Raw genomic sequence first — 22126 nt, forward strand, 5'->3', positions numbered from 1 at the left:
TAAAAAATAAAATAATATACATCAATTACTCAGTAAAGATCCTTAATTTTATTTTATAATTTTGAAAAGTATCGTTTTTAATTTTCCATCTATTTGATGGAAAACTTTATTTTCTTCCCTAAAATTATAGAATAAACACATCATTCAAATTAAAAGAAACGAAGAAATAATAAAAAAAAAGTTTTCACATCACAATATATATTTTTAAAACATGAGCTAATCATGCATAAAATTATTTGTTCTAAGTTAGCTCATTACCTATGTCATCTTATTAGAAAAGTTTCAATTGATAAGTAGGAAAATAAATTATATTATTAGAATTTATTAGAATACTAATAAAAGAGTTGAATAATTATTTGATATCAAATCAAAGATCTTGCATTTATCTTTAATTTAAGATATACATAGAATATTTTTTATAAATAAAATTTAATTTTTTTAAAAAATCATCAAAATATGAAAAAGAGAATATGAGAGAGAGAGTATAAAAAATTGAAGAATATGTATGATGAAAAAGATGAGAGAGGAGAGAGAAAATATATGGGATTTGTTGAGTTTTATAAATATCATTTAATTGATTCTTTAATTACAATTTTGCCACAAATTGTGTTTTCATATAATAAATAGATAAGTAACAAAACATGGGATTTTTTTATTATTTTTTTATTATTATTATTTTTTATATAAACAATGGGAATAAAAATCACTAACCGACACTCCCAATGAAACAATGGGATTTTTTTTTTGGATAAACATTGGTTCACAACCTCAAAATAATGTCACTCTCCCACCAATATTACACAATCTGACAACACACACACCAATAATACACAATCTGACAACACACACAGAGTGATCAAAAGTGTTGAAATTAAAGAGTTGATATGAATAAGGATGGAAGAAGAATGAGTGAAGAAAATGAGGTTCATGTTGTGATGCTGCCATGGCTGGCATTTGGTCACATGATCCCATTCTTGGATCTCTCTATTGCCTTAGCCAAATTTGGCATTCATGTCTCCTACATCTCTACTCCCCAAAACATTCCAAGACTCCCCCAAATCCCACCAAATCTCTCACAGTTCATCGAATTCGTGCCCCTTCCTCTCCCCAGCCTCGACTCCGATCCCCTACCGGAGAACGCTGAAGCCACGACCGACATCCCAGCAGAGAGAATGGATGATCTGAAGATTGCTTGTGATCTCCTCCAAGAACCTATCAAGAATGTGATAGCAGAGAAATCTCCAAGCTGGATAATGGTTGATTTCTTTCACCACTGGGCAGTTGACATCGCGCAAGAACTGGACATCCCATTAATATTTTTCTCCATCTCAACTGCTAGCACATTGGTCTTCTTCTGGTCGCCGGAGTTTCTGGCTGGCGAGGGGCGGAGGCAGGCGAGGCCGTCACCGGCCAACATGATGGCCCCTCCGGATTGGGTGGATTTCCCATCGCAGGTAGCTTGCAGGAATGATCATGAAGCTGTAGTCATGCATAATCAATTGTACAGAACAGGAGCATCTGGAATAGAAGATGCAGCACGGCTGGCTAAGTTAATCCAAGGCAGCCATGCTTTGGCCCTTCGTAGTTGCGTGGAGCTCGAAGGCGATTACCTAAAAGTCTACTCTAATATCACCGGAAAGCCGGTGTTTCCGGTGGGATGCCTTCCACCTGCAGAGAAGGAGGAGGAGGAGAAGAGGGTTGTGGCAGAAGAGCCATGGAGTAAAATCTTTGATTGGCTCGACAAACAGGAGCCAACTTCCGTTGTATTTGTAGGGTTTGGGAGCGAGTACAAACTGCAGAGAGAAGAGATCCATGAGATAGCGTATGGGATTGAGCTTTCCGGGCTTCCCTTCCTGTTCGTGGTAAGGAAGCCCGACTGGGCAGGTGATGTAGATGATCAGATACTGCCGCCCGGGTTTGAGGCCCGGGTGGCGGGGCGGGGAGTGGTGCAGGTAGGATGGGCACCCCAGAGGGAGATTCTTGCCCATCCTTCCATAGGAGCTTCATTGTTTCATGCAGGATGGACTTCTGTTGTGGAAGCTATGGTTCATGGCCACCGCCTAGTGCTGTTGCCCTTCATTATCGCGCAGCCGTTGGATTCGAGGCTTCTGGTTGAGAAGGGATTAGCGGTAGAGGTTGAAAGAGGTGAAGATGGATCCTTTACTAGAAATGGCATTGCAAATGCGTTGACAAAAGCCATGGTATCTAAGGAAGGTGAAACACTAAGAGCTCGAAATAAAGAAGCTGCAAAAGAGATTTTCGCAAATAAACAACTGAACAATGATTACATCAAGAAGTTTGCAGAGTATCTGAAAAATGGAATAAAAGAAAATAAGTTATAAGCTCTTTTGCTGAGTGCTAGCATTATGTATGTACCTATGTATGTATCTTTTTGCTACTATAAGGGTGATTAATAAACTATGTATTTTGTGAACTTAAATCACTCTTACATTCTTATCAACCGCAACTTGAACTCCCAAAAGCTATGATGAAAAGAATATGGGATTCCCACCTATGCCTTGTTTGTTGCTCTAACTTGAGAAAGCACAGGATAATAAATGATAACTCGAGAGAGCACTAATTTGGTGGCATACAAAGATAAGCTTGCTTCCTAAGAGAATTCAAAATCCAGAAAACTTTAATAAACTAAGAAGAAAGATAAATCTAACCTCAAACGTTTAAGTTAAGCACCATGTGGCTTCATGACCCGGACAGCCTTTACAAAGCTATCCTGCTCTTCTTCTTTTCCCTACATAAATTCAAACCACAACGAGCCGTTGAAGCGACAAAAAGATAAAAGAGAACAGATACTGTAAAATTGGATGGTCGTTCCACATATACTGCCCTAAGAGGCCAAGAAGAGATATGAAACCATTAGCATTTCAATGTGCAGCATGATCCACACAGGGAATGAGATGAAGGAGAAATTGCTTAAATATTCTGGTTGCCAACATCAAGCAGATGAAAATGATCACTAACTGACAGCTGACCGAATTAACTATAAACCTATATCTAAAGTCTGCTGTATTTGTAATAAAGAAATGGAATCTAACTCCCACCTCTTTTTTTCTTGTGCAGGAACTGCCAAAGTTTGGCTGTACATTAGAGAATGGGCAAAAATCAGCCATTCAGTGACCACTCTACTTAGTATGAAAAGGGGAAGGGCTCGACAATTTACCGGAAAGCATTAACACCCATCTTACCTTCTACCACCTATCATTTGTGGTCAGCTAGAAATAGATTAGTGTTTGAGAATGAGCCCTTTGTTGTTAAAAAAATTGCCCTGAGCATTATCAAGGATATCTACGCCATCCTTTTTGGCTCCCTTCCGGAGGAGACTGTCCGGGCACACCTTGACAGATGCACAAACCAATACACTATCCACATCCTCCTATCGGGTAACTCGCCTCCTTAAAACAAACACCTTTCCTTTTCTTGCTTTGATCTTGTACTTGGGTTGTATTTAGGTCTGGCGATTTTAGTCCAAAGACTTTGTAGAGTCGGGGTCAACTTCTCTACCGAACCAGGCAGCTTGATCCTTACAACTTGGCCGGCCTCTACCCGGCAGATGGTGCTGAAACTTGATGCCAAATGCTGTCTGTTCCTGAAGCAGTTTGCAGCAGCCAAGCTGTGCTGCCAACTTCCTCCTTCCAGAGGTAGCGCCTTGGACTCCTATCTGCCTTGCTTCTGGTTAACCCCTCAAGCCGAAGAAATCAATTGTTTCTTCTTTCAGTTGTTGATTGATTGCTGGTTATCCCAAGTAGCATTACTTTTCCTGGGGTGTGGTTTTCGCACACAGCCATGTCGTGTATTGAACTTGTTTAATGAATGGTGTTTGTGTGGGTGTGTCGGAGAGCTTGCGCTAGGCCCAACCGAAGCAAGCCATGTCCATGTGTCAATCTCTAATCAATCACACAAACTACCTATACGAAAAAGGGAAAAAGGAAAATGTGGTATTTAAAAAGAATATAAAATCTGCAAAACAATCCTAAACAATAACACTTCTCTGATTTGTGCTGATGCGTTTCATTTTTTATCAGAGTTAATGATCCACTGTCACATGAATTATCTAAATTGCTTGCCTTGACTTGGATGTACCTTGTTATTGAATAGTGGCATTATCTTAGTTTGTAAATTGGGTACCTTCTTTAAGGTTTCCCTCCCCACCCCCCTGCCCCCCTTTTCTCACTTGAGATGGGGGTTTTGTGGCATCTGTTTTCCCCTCGGGTATGCCTGAGGTTTGTTTGTACACACTTTTTTTCATTATTTATATATTTTTCGTATTTTCATCAAAAAAAAAATGATCACTAACAGCCAAATAGAAATGACTACTGCTCTTGCTTCCATATTGGAGGTGAAGTGAATGTTCATTATATTGCCATTGGATTTTAGAAAATTTGGACCCTAACAAGCATATGAGAAACCAAAATTATGATGAATTCATATAAAAACAGAGAGTTCGAGAGAATTTTCTGCAGTCAGCAATGGTATTATGTAAAAAGCTCATTTCTACTACTTGACCTTCAACCTATCAGATTATGATCATAATCATAAAATATCAGATTATGTGCAGAGTTTCAATTCTGTTTGATTTACTGTTTAGGCTGAGAATATATAAACATTTCTAATCTATCTCACTTTTTTCGTAGAATCTGTGAGTTTCGATCCAAGATTCCAAATCTCCAAATGAACGAATTGTAAGAACAAATCAAAACAGTAAAATACACCAATGTTTACGTGGTTCGGATGTGAATCCTACTCCACGGAAGGGTCAAGGCAGCAATCACTATATTGATGAAGATTGAATGTACAACAGATTACAAAGAATCACACAAATCTCTCCGGCCCTTTCCAGCCTTTTTCCGCTCGTGTTTTCTCTCCTGTATCTGCTCTCTCTGTAAATTCTACATACTAAAATGAATAGAAAATACAATATAAAAATTGAGAAGAAAGAAATAATCCTGAACGTACAAATCATCCTACGGCTGAGATCTAATAAGATGTAACTAATTAGAATCCAGCGTGGCAGAGCTCACGTCCAACTTCTTTTGTTCCTTTATACCACATATATGCAACTTATGCACATACACTAACAATCTCCACCTTGTGCATAGCTTGCATGAACTCCTTTCCCCTTCACTTAGTCCCATCACAGGACTACCCTCCTATCAACAAAGTTACAGAAGTAGAACATTGACTAATTCAAGGCAATACCTGAATTTAGCCGTGGGCAGCGCCTTAGTTAGTATATCAGCTGCGTTGTGATCAGTTGATATTTTCACAATTTGAACTGATCCCTTTTGAACAACATCTCTGATGAAGTGAGCTCGCACATCGATGTGCTTTGATCTCTCATGAAAGACTTGGTGCTTCACCAAGTGGATAGCACTCTGATTGTCGCAATAAACATCCACAGTCCTCTGCACAATGCCCAATTCACCAAGAATTCCTTTTAACCACAATGACTCCTTCACTGCTTCTGCAAGCGCCATGTACTCGGCCTCTGTAGTAGATAAGGCTACTACACTTTGTGACATTGACTTCCAGCTTATAGCTGAGCCAAATAAAGAGAATATGTAACCAGTTTGTGATTTCCTGGTGTCGATATTCGCAGCATAATCAGCATCTACATAACCCTTCAAAGGGTTACTGTACTTCTCCTTTTTCTGGAACATGATACCAAGGTTGGCTGTACCTTTCATGTACCTGAAAACATATTTCAGAGCATCCCAATGACTCCTTCCCGGGTCACTCATAAATCTGCTAGTTACTGATATAGCAAATGCTATATCCGGCCTCGTACACACCATAGTGTACATGATACTCCCAATAGCATTAGCATAAGGCACTTTACTCATTGCCTCTCTTTCCATATCATCTTTTGGCTTTTGTTTCTCAGATAGCTTCAGCTGCTGTGACAAGGGTATCATCACAGTTTTTGATTCATGCATAAGGAATCTTTTAAGTACCTTTAGGATATAATCTCTTTGTGTTAGCCACAACACCCCATCTGATCTCTTCCTTATAATGTCCATACCTAAAATCCTTTTTGCACTTCCCAAACATTTCATTTCAAATTCAGATTTCAACTGTTCTTTCACCCTTTCTATTTCAGCTTTATCCTTACTAGCAATCAACATATCATCTACATACAACAATAAGTAGATCATAGCTCCAGTTTTCCCCTTTTTCTTGTAAACACAGCTGTCATATTTTGATTTCTCAAAACCAATCCTTTTCATGAAGTCGTCAAACCTTTTATACCATTGTCTAGAAGCTTGTTTCAATCCATACAAAGATCTTTTCAGCAGACAAACCTTACCCTCTGTCCCAGGTATAACAAAACCTTAAGGTTGCTCCATGAAGATTGACTCATCTAACTCTCCATGTAAAAAAGCTGTTTTTACATCTAGTTGTTCCAATTCGAGGTCAAACTGAGCAACCAGAGCTAGTAAGATTCTAATTGAAGTATGTTTTACAACGGGCGAGAAAAATTCATTAAAATCAATGCCTTCCCTTTGTGTGAACCCCCTTGCAACAAGTCTAGCTTTATATCTTATTGTTTCCTTTCCATTTTCAGACACCTCCACCTTTTTCTTGTAGATCCACTTACAACTTATCAACTTCTGTGTCTTTGGTCTATCTACAAGAATCCATGTACCATTTTTCATGAGAGAGTCGATCTCTTCTTTCATTGCAGATACCCACTTTTCTCTGTCATCACTGTCCATGGCCTCTTGATAGTTCCTTGGCTCTTGGTATTCTATGTCTTCAGCCACATTTAATGCATAGGCTACAAGGTCTGCCTGGTGATACCTTGCTGATGGGCGTATGGTCCTTCTCGTCCTATCTCTTGCCAAGAGATAGTCTCTCAAATCATCATCAACAGCAACATGTTGCTCTCCATCTGAATCTGAATTACCTTCATGCTGTGTTTCTGCAGGTGACTCCACCTCAACTTGCGAACCATCATTTTCAGTTGAACCTTGCACCTTTTCTGAAACATCTCCAGCACTCTTGAATGGCATATTCATCTCATTGAAAACCACGTCTCTGCTGATAATAATTTTCTTTAAACCTGGCTCAATGCACCATAGCCTATATCCCTTAACACCCTGCTGATATCCAAGCATTATGCATTTTATGGCCCTTGCATCCAGTTTATCTTGCTTAATGTGAGCATAAGCTAGGCACCCAAACACCTTTAATCTATTGTAATCAGATTTGTGCCCATACCATAGCTCATCAGGAACATTAAACTCCACAGCAGATGAAGGACTCTTGTTTATCAAGAATGCAGCAGTGGAGACTGCTTCTCCCCAAAAACTCTTAGGCACTCCAGAGCTCAGCATCATACATCTCACCCTTTCCAAAATTGTCCTATTCATCCTCTCAACCACACCGTTTTGTTGAGGATTCCCTGGAACCGTTCTATGCCTTTTTATCCCTTTGCTTTTACAGAAATCATTGAATTCTTGTGATAAAAATTCTAACCCGTTGTCTGTCCTCAAGCATTTCAGACAAGAACCCTTTTCGAACTCAGTTTCAGTTACCCAATCCTTGAACTTACTGAAGGCTTCAGCTTTGGTTTTCAATATATATATCCATAGCTTCCTAGTGTAGTCATCAATGATACTTAAGAAGTATCTACCACCACCAGTTGACTCCACCTTTGATGGCCCCCATAAATCTGCATGTGCATAATCCAATGGTACCTTGGATGTATGCTTTCCCTTTTTATAAGGGAGTTTCTTACTTTTACCAAGGATGCAATATTCACATTTATCAAGATTCGATGGTAGAGCTCCCTTTATAACACCTTTCTTAGCAAGTTCTGTCAGTGACTTTTCACCAACATGAGCTAGTCTAGAGTGCCATATGTGTGGCTCATCAGAACTACTAAAATCAGATTCTCCTGACAAGGTTTCAGCTAGCAAGTAATATAGGCTGTTCTTCCTAACACCTTTCATCACAATTTTAGCATTCTTTATAACAGATTTGAATCCATTTTCAGATTTGAAACTGCAACCTTTTGCTTCTAACATGCCTAGAGACACAAGATTTCTCTTAAGTTGTGGAATGTACCTGACATCAGATAGGAGCTTTATTGATCCATCATCCATTTTTAACCTGATATTGCCAATTCCCTTTACACTGCACACTTGATCATTTCCAAGAAGAACTGACCCAAGCTCCTGTGGTTTAAAGTCCAGAAACCATTCCTTGCATGGACTCATGTGGAAGCTACAGCCTGAATCAAGTATCCAGGCTCCTCCAGTGTCTCCATTTGAAACATTCAGCACCTCCGCACCCTCGGATTCTTCAGCCAAATCAGCAGTGGGAGCCTGTGCCTTTTGACCCTGCTTTCTCTTCCAAGAGTAGCAGTCCTTTTTTAGGTGTCCTGTTTTCTTGCAGTGAAAACATCTTCTTGTGTCTTTGCCATCAGCATCCTTTTGCTTCGGAGCGCCCCCTTTCTTTTCTTCTTGACCAGCCTTCTTAGGCTTATTCTTAAATTTCTTCACATGAAGACTTTCAGCAGCTGTATCAAGTTTAGATTCATTTGATTTGTGAAGCTCCTTCGCCTTTAGTGCACACTGCACATCATCAAGAGTAATGGCATTCTCTTTGCCAAACAACATCGCATTTCTTAGATGGTCATAGGAGTGTGGAAGGGCATTCAAGAGGAGGATCGCCTTATCCTCATCCTCCAATTTCACTCCTATATTTTCAAGATCATCAATGGATTTATTAAATTCATCGAGTTGATCCCCAAGATTCTTATCTTCAAGAATTTTGTAAGAGTATAAACGCTGCTTCATGTATAGTCGGTTCGCGAGTGATTTCGTCATGTACAATGACTCAAGCTTCGACCAGACGCCGGCCGCCGTCTCCTCCCTCGCGATCTCCCGGAGAACCTTATCGCCCAAGCAGAGAATTATAGCACTATGTGCTTTCTGCATAATCTCCTCCCGTTGAGCCTCCGTCAGTTTCTCACTCAGCCCCTTTTCGCCCTTCAACGCACCAACTAAACCTTGCTGAACAAGCAAGGCCTTCATCTTGATCCTCCACAATCCGAAATCATTTTTTCCGGTGAATTTCTCAGTTTCGAACTTCGCAGTTGTCATCGTGAGAACAGGTTCCCACAGACGGCGCCAATTTGTGAGTTTCGATCCAAGATTCCAAATCTCCAAATGAACGAATTGTAAGAACAAATCAAAACAGTAAAATACACCGATGTTTACGTGGTTCGGATGTGAATCCTACTCCACGGAAGGGTCAAGGCAGCAATCACTATATTGATGAAGATTGAATGTACAACAGATTACAAAGAATCACACAAATCTCTCCGGCCCTTTCCAGCCTTTTTCCGCTCGTGTTTTCTCTCCTGTATCTGCTCTCTCTGTAAATTCTACATACTAAAATGAATAGAAAATACAATATAAAAATTGAGAAGAAAGAAATAATCCTGAACGTACAAATCATCCTACGGCTGAGATCTAATAAGATGTAACTAATTAGAATCCAGCGTGGCAGAGCTCACGTCCAACTTCTTTTGTTCCTTTATACCACATATATGCAACTTATGCACATACACTAACAGAATCAAACAAAAACTCCAAACATCTGAAACAATTAGCAAAGTGTTTCATTGCTTGGATATGAACACATGATCTTAGACAACAAGTGTGAAGCGCCTGTAGCTCTCAGCTTATGATGTTTTCAGTGATTAAATCAGCAATAATTACGTAAGAATTTCGTAATAATACCTACATTTTCCTGCACCGCTCCCAAATCGAGCAATCATCGCCGGTGGAAATCTCTGCTTCCGTCGTAGCCGAGCATCCCTTGGCTCTTCCATTCTCCCCGGAGCTTCGGTCGACCACTGTAGTGGAAGATGATGGTGGTGGCGAATGGCGGCGGCGGAGGATTACTGGACTGAAGGTGGAAAGATAAAAAAAAAATTTGTATAATGGAAAAAAATAGTACTCCCTCCGTCCCATTAAAGTTGGGTACATTTATATTTTGGATGTCTCACTAAAGTTAACTTAATTAAAGCCACTTTCTAAAAATGTCAAAAAATTAATTTAATTAAAGCCACTAATTATGTTATTAAGAAAACCCTAATTTAACCTACTTAAATCGATTGAAAAATAGAGAGAGAAAAAATTCATCATTTTTTTAATCATTTTAACATGTTTGTTACTATGATAAAAATAAATAAAAAATATTCAAATATGATAACATATTTTTTCGAACAGCTCATATTTTTTTTAAAACTCGAGCAGCTCATTTTCTTTTCAGTATTGGATAGTATTATCTGAAGATAGTGGTGTGAAAATATAACATTTTCTAATATTTTCAATTTTAGTAAACACATAATAGAAAGAAAAAAATATTTTTTTTTTCATTTTTTTAATCTATACTATTCTAATGAAAAATTTAATAACTGAAATAAATGCACCCTAACGATATAATGAATCAAAAATAAAACTACAAAAATATATATTAAAAAGATAAAGATTTAATGAGATAAAAAATTAAAAGTATAAAGGCCTCTAAATGAGTTTTGAAAAATACAATTTTTTTTGGATTATGGTAGAATATTTTTTCGGACCGCTCTTTTTCACTCATCTTTTGTTTAATACATTAGATAATATTATCTCTAGGTAGTGGTGTGAAAATATAACATTTTTCAATATTTTCATCTTTAATAAAAACATAATAAAAAAGAGAAAAAGATAATATTTTTTATTTTTTTATTCATACTTTTCTAATGAAAATTTAATAATCAAAATAAACGCACCCTCTAAATATATAATGCAATCAAAAATATATATATTAAAAAAATAAAGATTTAATGAGATAAAAAAATTAAAAGTATAAAGACTTCTAAATGAGATTTGAAAAGTACAATTTTACATTCTCAATGCCTGAGCACGAATAATTTTATTTTTTGGAGGGCTCAATGCATGAAGGGAATATTTAAACTCTGGTTTTCTTTTTCTTTTCTTTGTTTTTTCTAATTTAAGTCTCGAAATATTTATCTGTTCTATCAGTCTGGGGGCCTTGGGCTTAGTATTTCTTTCATAATCTAATTTATATATCACCAAACACGGCCCACTATCAACATTTCTATGCATTCAAGAATCGAAATTTTTTGCTATCTCAAAAAAGAAACAAATATATCGAAAAAATTTGCATCTCCTTGCTACAGAACTAGACACAAAGTAAATTAATTATAAAAAAAGAAAAGTGAAAAAAAAAAAGTGTTCGGATAAATCCGAGTTTTTTAATATATAACAGGATTGGAGAAGTCAATATATTTTGTTTTTTTTCCTTCTGCAAGCAAAGAACAGTCAAGAATACTGAAATTGTGGATTCGACGACAAATCTATCAAATTTTGGAATCATTGTAAAAATTAATTTGAAAGAGCGAATAATTTTGTGCAACTGACTCGACCGAGGTACGCTTTCCAGCCACACATTTCGTTCATTGTTGTAAAAAAAAGGTGGGAATATCTTTTTATATTTTATTAATTAATAATTAATTAATTAAATATAAAGGCCACGATGACGAATTCGAATTTAAAATCTTTAAATATATTTACATTTTTCGAAACTTTATTTTTTACTTGAAAGGAGAGGAGCAGTAAAGTTTGAATCCTAGACCTCATTGTTCATAAACAAGAATTCGTATTGCTATATGCGTGTGTTAGCCCCAAGACCTGAAGTCTTAGGTTCGAATTGCCTATTACTCGATCTTTAAAATTCTTTTTATTTACTTATATAATTTATAAATAAAAAAAATCGCATTGTTTGATGTCCCCACGAGATGAGCCTTTTCCTATACTTAAGTGTTACTTGAACTGATTCACTAATTTTTTTACATTGATGACAATGATAATGTGACAACTTTTAAATAGGATACTCATTAATTTGAAGGAGTGTAACATAATTTGCATTTATAACTTAATATTCACATGTAAAAACATCAACTTCACTATTAAATCATTCAAGAACAATAGTGAAGCGTTGATTTGAGCTTGAAAAAACAAAACAAAACAAAACAAAATTATTTGTTGAAAAGCTTAAAAGGACTCTCGTGACTCCAACACAGAAGCACTTGTGACTCTAATAAGATGACAAAATTTTCACATTGATTTAAAATTAAATACTCCCTATGTTGGTATTTTACAATAATAACAATAAACAAACGATTTCTTGATTTGTGGCTGGAAAGGGCTCAACCCAAACAGCACGAGGAAGTGGTATGTTAATATATACCACTTTCTAATGTTCTACTTTTTATGCTATCTTACTAGGTCATTTATTATCATTCAATTTATTTTGTTTTTGTTTTTGTAATAATAGTACGTTATTATATTTTCTTTAAAAAGTACATTATTTAAGATATGTATAACTGAACCTAGCTACTCATTAATATTTTGGTGGGCTATCGGTGCGATCATATTGCTTTAGAAAATTTTGATAATGTAGATATAGTTAGGTACAATCCATGTCACTAGAGAGCAATATCAAATGTCGATATCTCAAAATTTGACTCGAATTTTATGTATACCAATAAGTTTCAAATTTTTACATGAAGACCTAAAATTTTAGGTAATTATTTAAGGTATTATTTTTGCAATTAAAGATTCAAAGAGTTAATTATAAGTTCGCGATTTAAGGCTGTAGTTTGCAATTTAAGATTGTGGATTTACCATTCATATCAATTTAAAGATTCGAGATGTAGGTTTGTACAATTAGAATTTCGAGTTGTAGATTTATGATTAAGTTACGAGCTCGTGTATGAAATTGAAACCAAACGAAATAAAATTTTGTTTTTTAAATGTAAGATTTATAATTTATATACAAAATCAATGCAGGAAGCACCCCTAAATGTTATATTGAATAGATAAATATTCAGTGTGAGTATTTAGTTTGTAGGATTATATATGATTAGTCTTGTAATACCCTCTACGTATTCAGTCGGATACATATAATTTAATACTTAGAAGGTGTTTGAGTAAGCTTATTTTAAAGAGCTTATAAGTTGTCAAAGTGTTTGGATAATTGAGCTTATAAGCTAGAAAGAGAATATTTTTTTAGAGAGAAAAAGACGAAGAAAAATAAACTTGAATAATATATGATGAAAATAATAAATCATAATTGAAAAATAATTGTAAAATGATTGAAGCTTATAAGCTGTTTATAATGTCAGCGTAGAACTATTTATAGCTTATGAATTTTGGTCTCTTCGTAATAAAAATAATCACGAATAGTCTTGAATCAATTTAATTTTGAATAATATCGGGACAATTGAATCTCGAGCTGTCGTAAGTATACGTGGCTGGGTGGTTTATGGGACGAGAGTGTGTGGTGGGACCCACGCAACGATCCCCCGTGAAGAAGTGGGTCGGCAGTAGTGGGGTTCGTATGTGGAGAGGCTCACGGGATAGAATTATGGAAAACACACACATACACTCACTCACAAAATAAAAAGCTCATATTTCTGGGACCCACTAACTACTTTCCAACTGAAACAAAACAAATTCCATAAAACTCACAGGATCACAGTTTATTCTGTTTTCCTAATTCAAATTTTTATTTAGCAAAAAAAGAGAGAAAAATAAAAAACTCAATTTTTAATTTGGTAAAAACCACATTAAAAAAAATATCCGTGATTTAATCTAAATTATAAGGTTAAATTTATAAAAAGGAATATTTGCTGTAAAATACATGAACTTCAGCAAATTTTAGTTTTTCCCATAACCTTTAAAAAAAATACATTACCTTTCGACTTTTTTTTATGATTTTTCCCACGGAGTATGAATTACCCCAAATAGAAATTGATTTTAGGGCTTTTGACTTAGATTTTTTGATACCTAAGCGTGACGAATAATAAATGTGACATAATAAAGTCGATGCATCTGACTTAGCTATCAACAAATCTAATCCCTAAAATCAGCTTTTATGGGGGTATTTCATACCGTTGGAAAAAAATCAGAAAAAAAAATTGAAAAGTTAAGTTTTTTTTTTTTTCAAATTTTAAAGATCATAGAAAAAATCAGAATTTGCTAAAAGTTCGTGTATTTTACAGCAAATATCCCTTTATAAAACACCCATTTTACAATGACATGCTAAGGAATCTAAAAATCAAAAGCCATTTCTATATATATAAAAGAATTAATATTATTTTAGGATATAGTATTTTATTTATCATTAATAAATGAAAAAATAACCTACCAAAATTCCACATTATCATACATTCATATTCGACTCAAAACAGAAACAGTAAAAAAGCAAGATTTTTTTCTATAAATATTTGTTACACCAACCATGTCCCAACCAAAGAATTCCTCATTCAGCAACTCATCTTCAAACATTTCAGGTAGCTATTCAGTTACTACATTCCATTTACTTATTTATTTTATTTTATTTTTTCTCAAGAAAAAGTTGATATCTGCTAAAACAGATGATGATGAGGGCAGCAGTCCTGCTGCTCGTTCTAGTTGGTGGAGTGACGATCTCGGACAGCGTCGAGTCCCGGAAATCGAGGACTCTCGAGACGTTGGATTACTCTGCAATCAGCTGCAGAGCTCACAGCGCCTCGATCGTGGATTTTGGTGGAGTAGGAGACGGCGCCACGCTCAACACCGGAGCGTTTCAGCAGGCGGTGGATCACCTGAGCCAATACGCATCGGACGGCGGCGCTCAGCTGTTTGTTCCGGCGGGGAAGTGGCTGACGGGGAGCTTCAACCTCACCAGCCATTTCACTCTCTACCTCCACAAAGATGCTGTCCTTCTTGCTTCTCAGGTAACCCCACATTTTACGCACGCTTCCACGAAAATTGTAATCTTATTATTATTTTATCTTCGTGCAATCACGAATATTGTAGTCTTTCATTTTTCTTTTTCTTTTAATTTTGTTATTACCCAAAGAAAGTAAAAATATAATCACATTTAGTCCTGTAAGTGATTCGAACCTCCAACCTATTAATTGGATGAAAAGCGTATTACCAATAGAATGCGCTTTATCGTCGTAGTCTTTCATTTTGTTTTGTAAAAGAAACTACCATTTATATCTCAATATTTATTAAAAAAAATTCAATAATTTAACACATCAACTTTGACGGGACTCATTCTCGACTCAATTTTGATGGATCATTTTCTTTACTTTATATATATTTTCAAATCAAACTACTATTTTTGTCCCCTGTTTTTCCTTTTCTTTTCTTGGTGTATGTGTGTGTGTGGTATTTTAGTGTCACACAAGAGTGTAGAATTTCACACATAACACACACTAATAATGTGCACCCTTCCACTCCCAGTATATTTTTAATTTTGGGCCTCCAATAAGCATGATATCATTCATTTTGGGCCTCAAGATTTGAATTCGAGTTTGTCTCTTCTCAAGTACACTTCATTCATTATGATATTATTCGTTTTGGGCCTCAAAAGAATTTACTCCCTCCCACGAATCTTGACACGTTTTTCTTTTTGAGTCATCCCACGAATTTTGACACATTTTCAAATAAAGTAATAATTATTACATTATCTCCCTACTTTATCACTTTTATTATCTTCTCTCTCCTACTTTATCACTTTTATACTTTATTAACTACACACTTAAGACACTAATCTACAATTCATTAATTCTCGTGCCGAAACCAAACGTGTCAAGATTCGTGGGACGGAGGGAGTACTTGTTTAAAATGGTGTTTAGCTGAGTTAATAACTTCTTAAAAATAACTTATTAATTGTCCTTGAAGAAACATTCAAGTATGAATTTATGTGTATATTTAAACTCCACCGCTCTCCCTTAAAGAAGTCAAAAAAAAAAAACTTATACTCTCTCCGTCCCCACGAATCTTGAATCACTTCTTTTTTGCACATAAATTAAGGAGTTAAATATTAGTAGTATTTTAAGTGTGTAGATAATATAGTAGAAAAGTGATTAGATAAATGTGTAGGTAATAAAGTAAAAAAGTGATAAAGTAGAAAAATACACAATTAATTAAGATAAGTTTAATTAGAACCCCTTATTTTTTCCCTAATTTTTACTATATAGAAACGACTCAAGATTCGTGGGACGGAGAGAGTAAATTGTTTTGTAAAGTATTTGATAAAATATTCTTTTTACAAAGTATCTGATAAAATAAACTTCTAAACAATTTACAAACTATAAAAATAAACTTCAACTGGTTATAAGCTTCACAAAAAGTAATTTATTGCATCCCAACTTGTTTATCCATAATCAACAATCATATACCAAAACAACCATTATTTATCTTTCCAATTTCATTTTTCTTGCTAGAGTTTATAAGCTGTTTGAAATAAGGCTACTCAAACACACACACATGATATTATTGAGTTTGGAGTTCAAATTTTGGAAGTTGATAAGATTGATTTTGTTTCAGGATATAAAATCATGGGCGGTGGTGGATCCTCTGCCGTCGTACGGCCATGGAAGGGATGCTGCAGGTGGGAGATATATCAGCCTTATATTTGGAACTAATCTCACTGATGTTATTGTCACTGGTAATTAACAATAACAATTCTCCCCTCTTTAATTTCTTTCATAACCCATTTTAATGTTGCAATGATGATGATGATGATTATGAGGTTTTTGTGATTAATTAGGTGAAAATGGGACAATTGATGGGCAGGGTGATGTGTGGTGGCAGCAGTTTCACAAGAAGAAGCTCAAATACACTCGCCCTTATCTCATTGAAATCATGCATTCTGACACCATTCAGATATCCAATCTCACTTTTCTCAATTCCCCCTCTTGGAATGTCCATCCAGTCTACAGCAGGTCTCTCCCTCTCTCTCTCTCTCTCTCTCTCTCTCATCACTTTGACTCACTGCTTCTACTAATCTTGTAGGAATGTCATCATCCAAGGCCTCACAATTCTTGCCCCAGTAACTTCTCCTAATACAGATGGGATCAATCCAGGTATCTTCATTTTCCATCCATTTTCAACATTCACATGCACAATCTAATCATCTTCGTGAAAGAGGCACATCCATCCTAATTAAATATTAATTGTGATTAATAAAGTCTTAACTAGGGATGGATGGCATGTTGGGGTGTTTGGATAAACTTATTTTAAATAGCTTATAAATTATAAGCTCCATTAACTTATGAGATATGATGTCAGAAGAGCTTATAAGTTGTCAAGCTGATTGAATAATTAAACTTTTTTGTAAAATGATTGTTGTGTAAAAGATAATGAGAAAAATTAGTTGGGGTTGAGGAATTTATGTTTGGGAGAGCAGCTGATAGAGATTATTTATACTGCTTATAAGTTGTTTAAGAACTTATTTTGCCGAATACTTGTACAGATTCTTGCACTAACACGAGAATTGAGGACACGTACATCGTCTCTGGCGACGATTGCATCGCGGTGAAGAGCGGGTGGGACGAGTACGGCATTAGCTACGGCATGCCAACGAGGCAGCTGGTCATCCGGCGCCTCACGTGCATCTCGCCCTACAGCGCGGCCATCGCGCTGGGGAGCGAGATGTCCGGCGGGATCGAGGACGTGAGGGCACAAGACATCACGGCGATCAACACGGAATCCGGTGTGAGGATCAAGACCGGAGTGGGCAGGGGAGGCTACGTCAGAGATGTGTATGTCAAAGGCATGAATCTACACACAATGAAGTGGGTTTTCTGGATGACCGGCAACTACGGCTCCCACGCCGACGACCACTACGACCCCAACGCCATGCCGGAGATCAAGGGGATAAACTATCGCGACGTCGTCGCCAACAACGCCACCATGGCCGCCCGCCTCGAGGGCATAGCCGGTGATCCCTTCACCGGCATATGCATGTCCAATGTCACCATCGGGCTGGCCGCCAAGGCCAAGAAGTACCCGTGGACGTGCACCGACGTCCAGGGGGTCACCGGGGGCGTGGTGCCGCCCCCGTGCCCCCTTCTGCCCGAGCAGGGGGTGAAGGAAGAAGGGATGTGTGATTTTCCTGCAGACACTCTACCTATAGATAATGTAGAGTTACAAACATGTTCATACCAAATGAACTATTTTTAGGAGGCGTTTGGTTGGAATGGTAAAATATGATTGACAAAATAATTCAACTTAGTCAAGTGTTCAGTCTGTCTGTGATGAATAACTCGAGCTGCACTCATCACCTCAAAGTTGGGTTAATTGTTTAATCATCCTCTAATCCATTGCAACATTCCAAAAAAATACTTTTGACTAAAATTATTATTGATTTTGTTTGTTCTCAAATTTTTATTGTATAGCTCTCTCTCTACATTTTAATATTGATCATTCAGTTTATCCACATCATAATCAATCAGTTCAAACACAAAATAAAAAAATCCAATCACACCATATCTTGTCTATCTTATCCACCAAACCAAATGAGTATCTTCATTCTAGGAATATGCTTCAGACAAGAAGAATGATTGTGTAATGAAAGATGCATTTATTTACCAAATGAGGGAATTTTAAGGTTTATCACTCAAAATTTTAGCAGAGAAACATCAAGGTTAAACTTGAGCTATTTTGTACAACAATATACTCAACTGCAAAGATAATAGTCAAATAGACAAATATGTATCGACTACAATTATTAGTAATCATCTCCTCTTTGGGGACTACTTACGTTTGTTTCAATACATGTTTCTGCAGATGTTAGAAGCTCGTCTACCATTACATTCCTCAGTGACTCGGGTCGGGGTTGAATTTCACCGACTCCCTCCAGATGAGCTCTTTGATGTTTTCCTCCGTGAACGACGGCAGCTCAAAGTCGAAAACGAAAGGGCGGGGGCAGACGGGCTCCTCGTTGATGTCGTGAAGAGGCGCCAAGTACTGATGGCAGAGAGCCTCATCGACTGCATATATTTTCATAATTAAAAAGATAAAATTCAAACGAACACAAAGCCGAACAATAGCACCCGTACCAGTAATACGCTTGCTAGGGTCGAAGACGAGCATTTTTTCTAGCAAATCAAGAGCTCCAGCTGAAGTGTTGGGGAATCTGGAGGAGAATTGCTGCTTCACGTATTGCGGCAGCTGCCTGACGTATCTCCGGGCGTTGTCGCTCCTGAGGAAACCGAGGCTGGCGTCGTCGGGAGAACCTATGAGCTTTCATACAAGCATCAAACAATAGAAGCATTAGACATGAAGATAAACACTAGAGTTTTTTTGCAGAGGAAATGAAGATACCTCAGTGATGAGTCTCAACTGATGGACATAATCTTTGCCAGGAAAGAGAGGCTTCCGAGTCATGATCTCGCCGAGTATGCAGCCGACGGACCAGATATCTATCGCGGCCGTGTATTCCGAGCAGTTTAGGAGCAGCTCCGGCGCTCGGTACCAGCGAGTGACGACGTACTCGGTCATGAAATCCGTCTCAGACGTCGTCCTCGCAAGCCCGAAATCTCCGATTTTCAGATCACAGTTGGCGTTGAGGAGCAAATTACTCGGTTTCAGATCACGGTGCAACACATTTGCGGAATGAACATATTTAAGCCCTCTCAATATTTGGTACAGAAAATACTGCAAAAATTGAAATGGAATGGAAACTAATTCTCACATCTCACTACATTGCAGCATGATACACAAAAGGGATAACATAATTTCAAGAAACACAAAGATGCAAAGTTCAAATCATTGTAAGAAATCAGAGGCCAAACCCGACAGTGGTCGTCAGTCAATGTCTGGTTGGACTGGATAATCTGATGAAGATCAGTGTCCATAAGTTCATACACGATGTAGACGTCGTTGAAGTTCTCCTTTTGCGGAGGCCGTATGATGTCTTTAATGGCGACCACCTGCTTCGATTCATATGGAAAAGAGAATTACAAACCGTTTCTTGCAACATAAAGAGTAGTGCTATGTTCTCACATTGTCATGGTTCATGTGGCGCAGAAGTTTTATTTCGCGTAACGTCCTCTTTGCATCAATCCTGTTGTCGAATGCGTTGCCGATCTTCTTAATGGCGACTTCTTCACGTGTCTCGGAGTTCACAGCCGCGCTAAGGCAGGAAGAGAAGTCAGGTCGAGACCGGAGAACAAATGTGGAAAGGAAAGCTATCAACCTTCTTAGAGCCATTAACATACAAATCACAATGGAGAGAAGTAACAAATTATGTTTCCAAAAGTAGAACTAGTTGAGTCCATGTCAAATATGTGATGATACTCAACTCTACCTTTGCATGTATGCCTAACTTCCTTCCATATCTAAAGACATCAATTTTCCATTACGGCTGCGTTTACTTTGATGGATAAATTTATCCATGGAAAATGATGGATAACACAAATTTATGTCTTTAAATGTCTCCTTCCTTTTCCAACATTTGACACAAAAGAGATGCTCACCATTTTTCCCTCCTTATTTTCACTTCAAAGATGGATAATATTATCACACCAATTATCACACCATTTTTGGTGTGATAATATTATCCGTCTTTGAAATGAAATAAGGAAGAAAAAATGGTGAGCATCTCTTTTGTGTCAAATGTTAGAAAACGAATGAGACATTTAAAGTCATAAATTTATGTTATTCATCTTTTTCCATGGATAAATTTATCCATCAAAGTAAACGCAGCCTAAAGAGTTTACTATACTTTCAGCCAAAAAAGTACTCTCCCATCCACGAAAATTATAGTTTTGTTATTATTTTCATTCGTCCACGAAAATTATAGTTTACTTTTTTTAAAACTACCCCTTAGATTTTAGACCATATTCACACTTACTCCCTCCGTCCCAAAATTTTCTTTTCGGGCATCTCATTTATAATGTCTCAACATAAAAAAAGAAATAATTTACTTTATCTAGCATCTCTATCTCTCTCCTCATTTACTTTTATCTCTCTTAGTTTTTCACCACTCTATCTATCTCTCTCTTTATTTACTTTATCTCTCTCTTAATTCATTTATATTTTTTTTAATTTACGTGCCTCATTTTTTTTGGAACGGGCGGAGTAATATTCACCAAAAAAACCCAACCATTAACACTAACAACTTGGTGAGTCCTTTCTTAACTCAACTTTGGTGAGCCAATTTCTCCACTTTATTATATACATCTCCCAATAAACTACTCCCTTCGTCCCTCGAATTTCCCTATTTTCATACACTACCCCACACATAATTTTCACAAATTTACCCACAATTTACTTAACAGTAACCTTTAGATCTTTTTTCCACTATTAATACTTTAAACTCGTGCCGGAAGCACCTGTGCATATTTATGGGGGACGAAGGGAGTATTTTAAAACATCCCTATACAACCTCATCCGAACCAAGACCTAATACAGAATTGTGTTGAAGCCTAAAAGCATTTGAACTCATCATAATTCCACGAAGAGCTTTGATCAACAAATTCAGCAAACTCCAAATATGTCAAATAATCATCAAACTCCAATCAAAATATAAGAGAGAGATAGAGAAAATATTACCAGACAATGCCATAAGCTCCACGGCCGACAGGCCTGAGAGGAACATACTTTCTGGAAACCTCGAAGAGATTTCCGTACACATTGTACTGCACGTATCTTCCGCCGTGAGTCGCCACGCCTTTGATGTTGTGCCCGCCATGATCGCCTGAACCGGAGCTCGACTCCACAGACATAGCCACCAAACAATCAATCTCAAACTTCCAAGATGATATTTCTTTCCTGATCAAACTAGTGGGCGTCGCAAACCCAAATGTGAGCTCTGCCACATTTAATTCTGCCGTCTGCTTTTCTATTACAAGGGTGGTGAATATTAACTTTGTATGCTTTTTTGCCAAATTTCTAGAGAGGAGAGAGAGGGTTTGGTTTGGTTTGCGTGTGAACTTTTGAACTGGAATGACTCGAGATTACCCGTGAAGAAAATTGACTTTTATGAGGAGCTTGCTTTTGAATCCATCTTTAACCATACACCTGGTTACAAACCTTTCTTCCTCTTTTTCTCTCAACTTTTTTTCTTTCTTCCTTAAATTAAATCTCCTTCTACTATTTACTATTCTTAATTTCTAACAACTCACATCATCGTTATTAATTAAATTTTTACTCAAATGAGCCTTGAATCTTATCATGTGGGAGATCAAAATTCGTATAATCCTACTCATGTGACAAGTCACGAACAATTTTTTTGACTGAAATCC

At 36.9% G+C, this 22126-nt stretch overlaps 3 protein-coding genes and 1 long non-coding RNA gene across 5 annotated transcripts; 2 read left to right on the forward strand and 2 right to left on the reverse strand.

Moving 5' to 3' along the window:
- The first annotated feature begins 776 nt into the window (after positions 1 to 776).
- Positions 777 to 2440, forward strand: LOC130999035 (putative UDP-rhamnose:rhamnosyltransferase 1). The gene has a single exon (XM_057924504.1). It carries the CDS (start codon positions 885 to 887, stop codon positions 2340 to 2342), a length of 1458 nt encoding a protein of 485 aa, XP_057780487.1. The 5' UTR covers positions 777 to 884; the 3' UTR covers positions 2343 to 2440.
- Positions 2441 to 2911: 471 nt separating this feature from the next.
- Positions 2912 to 9931, reverse strand: LOC130999050 (uncharacterized). Its single transcript, XR_009093393.1, has 2 exons — positions 9768 to 9931; positions 2912 to 3919 (listed from the first exon to the last, which is right to left on the reverse strand). It is a non-coding gene; the product is annotated as an uncharacterized LOC130999050 (long non-coding RNA).
- Positions 9932 to 14291: 4360 nt separating this feature from the next.
- Positions 14292 to 18260, forward strand: LOC130999038 (probable polygalacturonase). The gene is made up of 6 exons (XM_057924507.1): positions 14292 to 14392; positions 14477 to 14818; positions 16422 to 16542; positions 16645 to 16819; positions 16890 to 16960; positions 17350 to 18260. Exons 2-6 carry the CDS (start codon positions 14477 to 14479, stop codon positions 18057 to 18059), a joined length of 1419 nt encoding a protein of 472 aa, XP_057780490.1. The 5' UTR covers positions 14292 to 14392; the 3' UTR covers positions 18060 to 18260.
- A 184-nt stretch (positions 18261 to 18444) lies between these two features.
- LOC130999042 (mitogen-activated protein kinase homolog MMK2-like) lies at positions 18445 to 22004 on the reverse strand. 2 transcript variants are annotated; one of them, XM_057924511.1, is made up of 6 exons: positions 21435 to 21939; positions 19884 to 20013; positions 19673 to 19810; positions 19203 to 19535; positions 18938 to 19121; positions 18445 to 18868 (listed from the first exon to the last, which is right to left on the reverse strand). In XM_057924511.1, the coding sequence occupies exons 1-6, from the start codon at positions 21605 to 21607 to the stop codon at positions 18696 to 18698; spliced, it is 1131 nt and encodes a 376-aa protein (XP_057780494.1). In that variant the 5' UTR covers positions 21608 to 21939; the 3' UTR covers positions 18445 to 18695. The 2 variants fall into 2 exon arrangements, with proteins under 2 accessions (XP_057780494.1, XP_057780493.1); XM_057924510.1 differs by having other exon boundaries at positions 18445 to 19121; positions 21435 to 22004.
- Positions 22005 to 22126: the final 122 nt, after the last annotated feature.

The sequence above is a fragment of the Salvia miltiorrhiza genome, chromosome 8, assembly GCF_028751815.1.
Source record: "Salvia miltiorrhiza cultivar Shanhuang (shh) chromosome 8, IMPLAD_Smil_shh, whole genome shotgun sequence".
NCBI classification, from domain to species: domain Eukaryota; kingdom Viridiplantae; phylum Streptophyta; class Magnoliopsida; order Lamiales; family Lamiaceae; genus Salvia; species Salvia miltiorrhiza.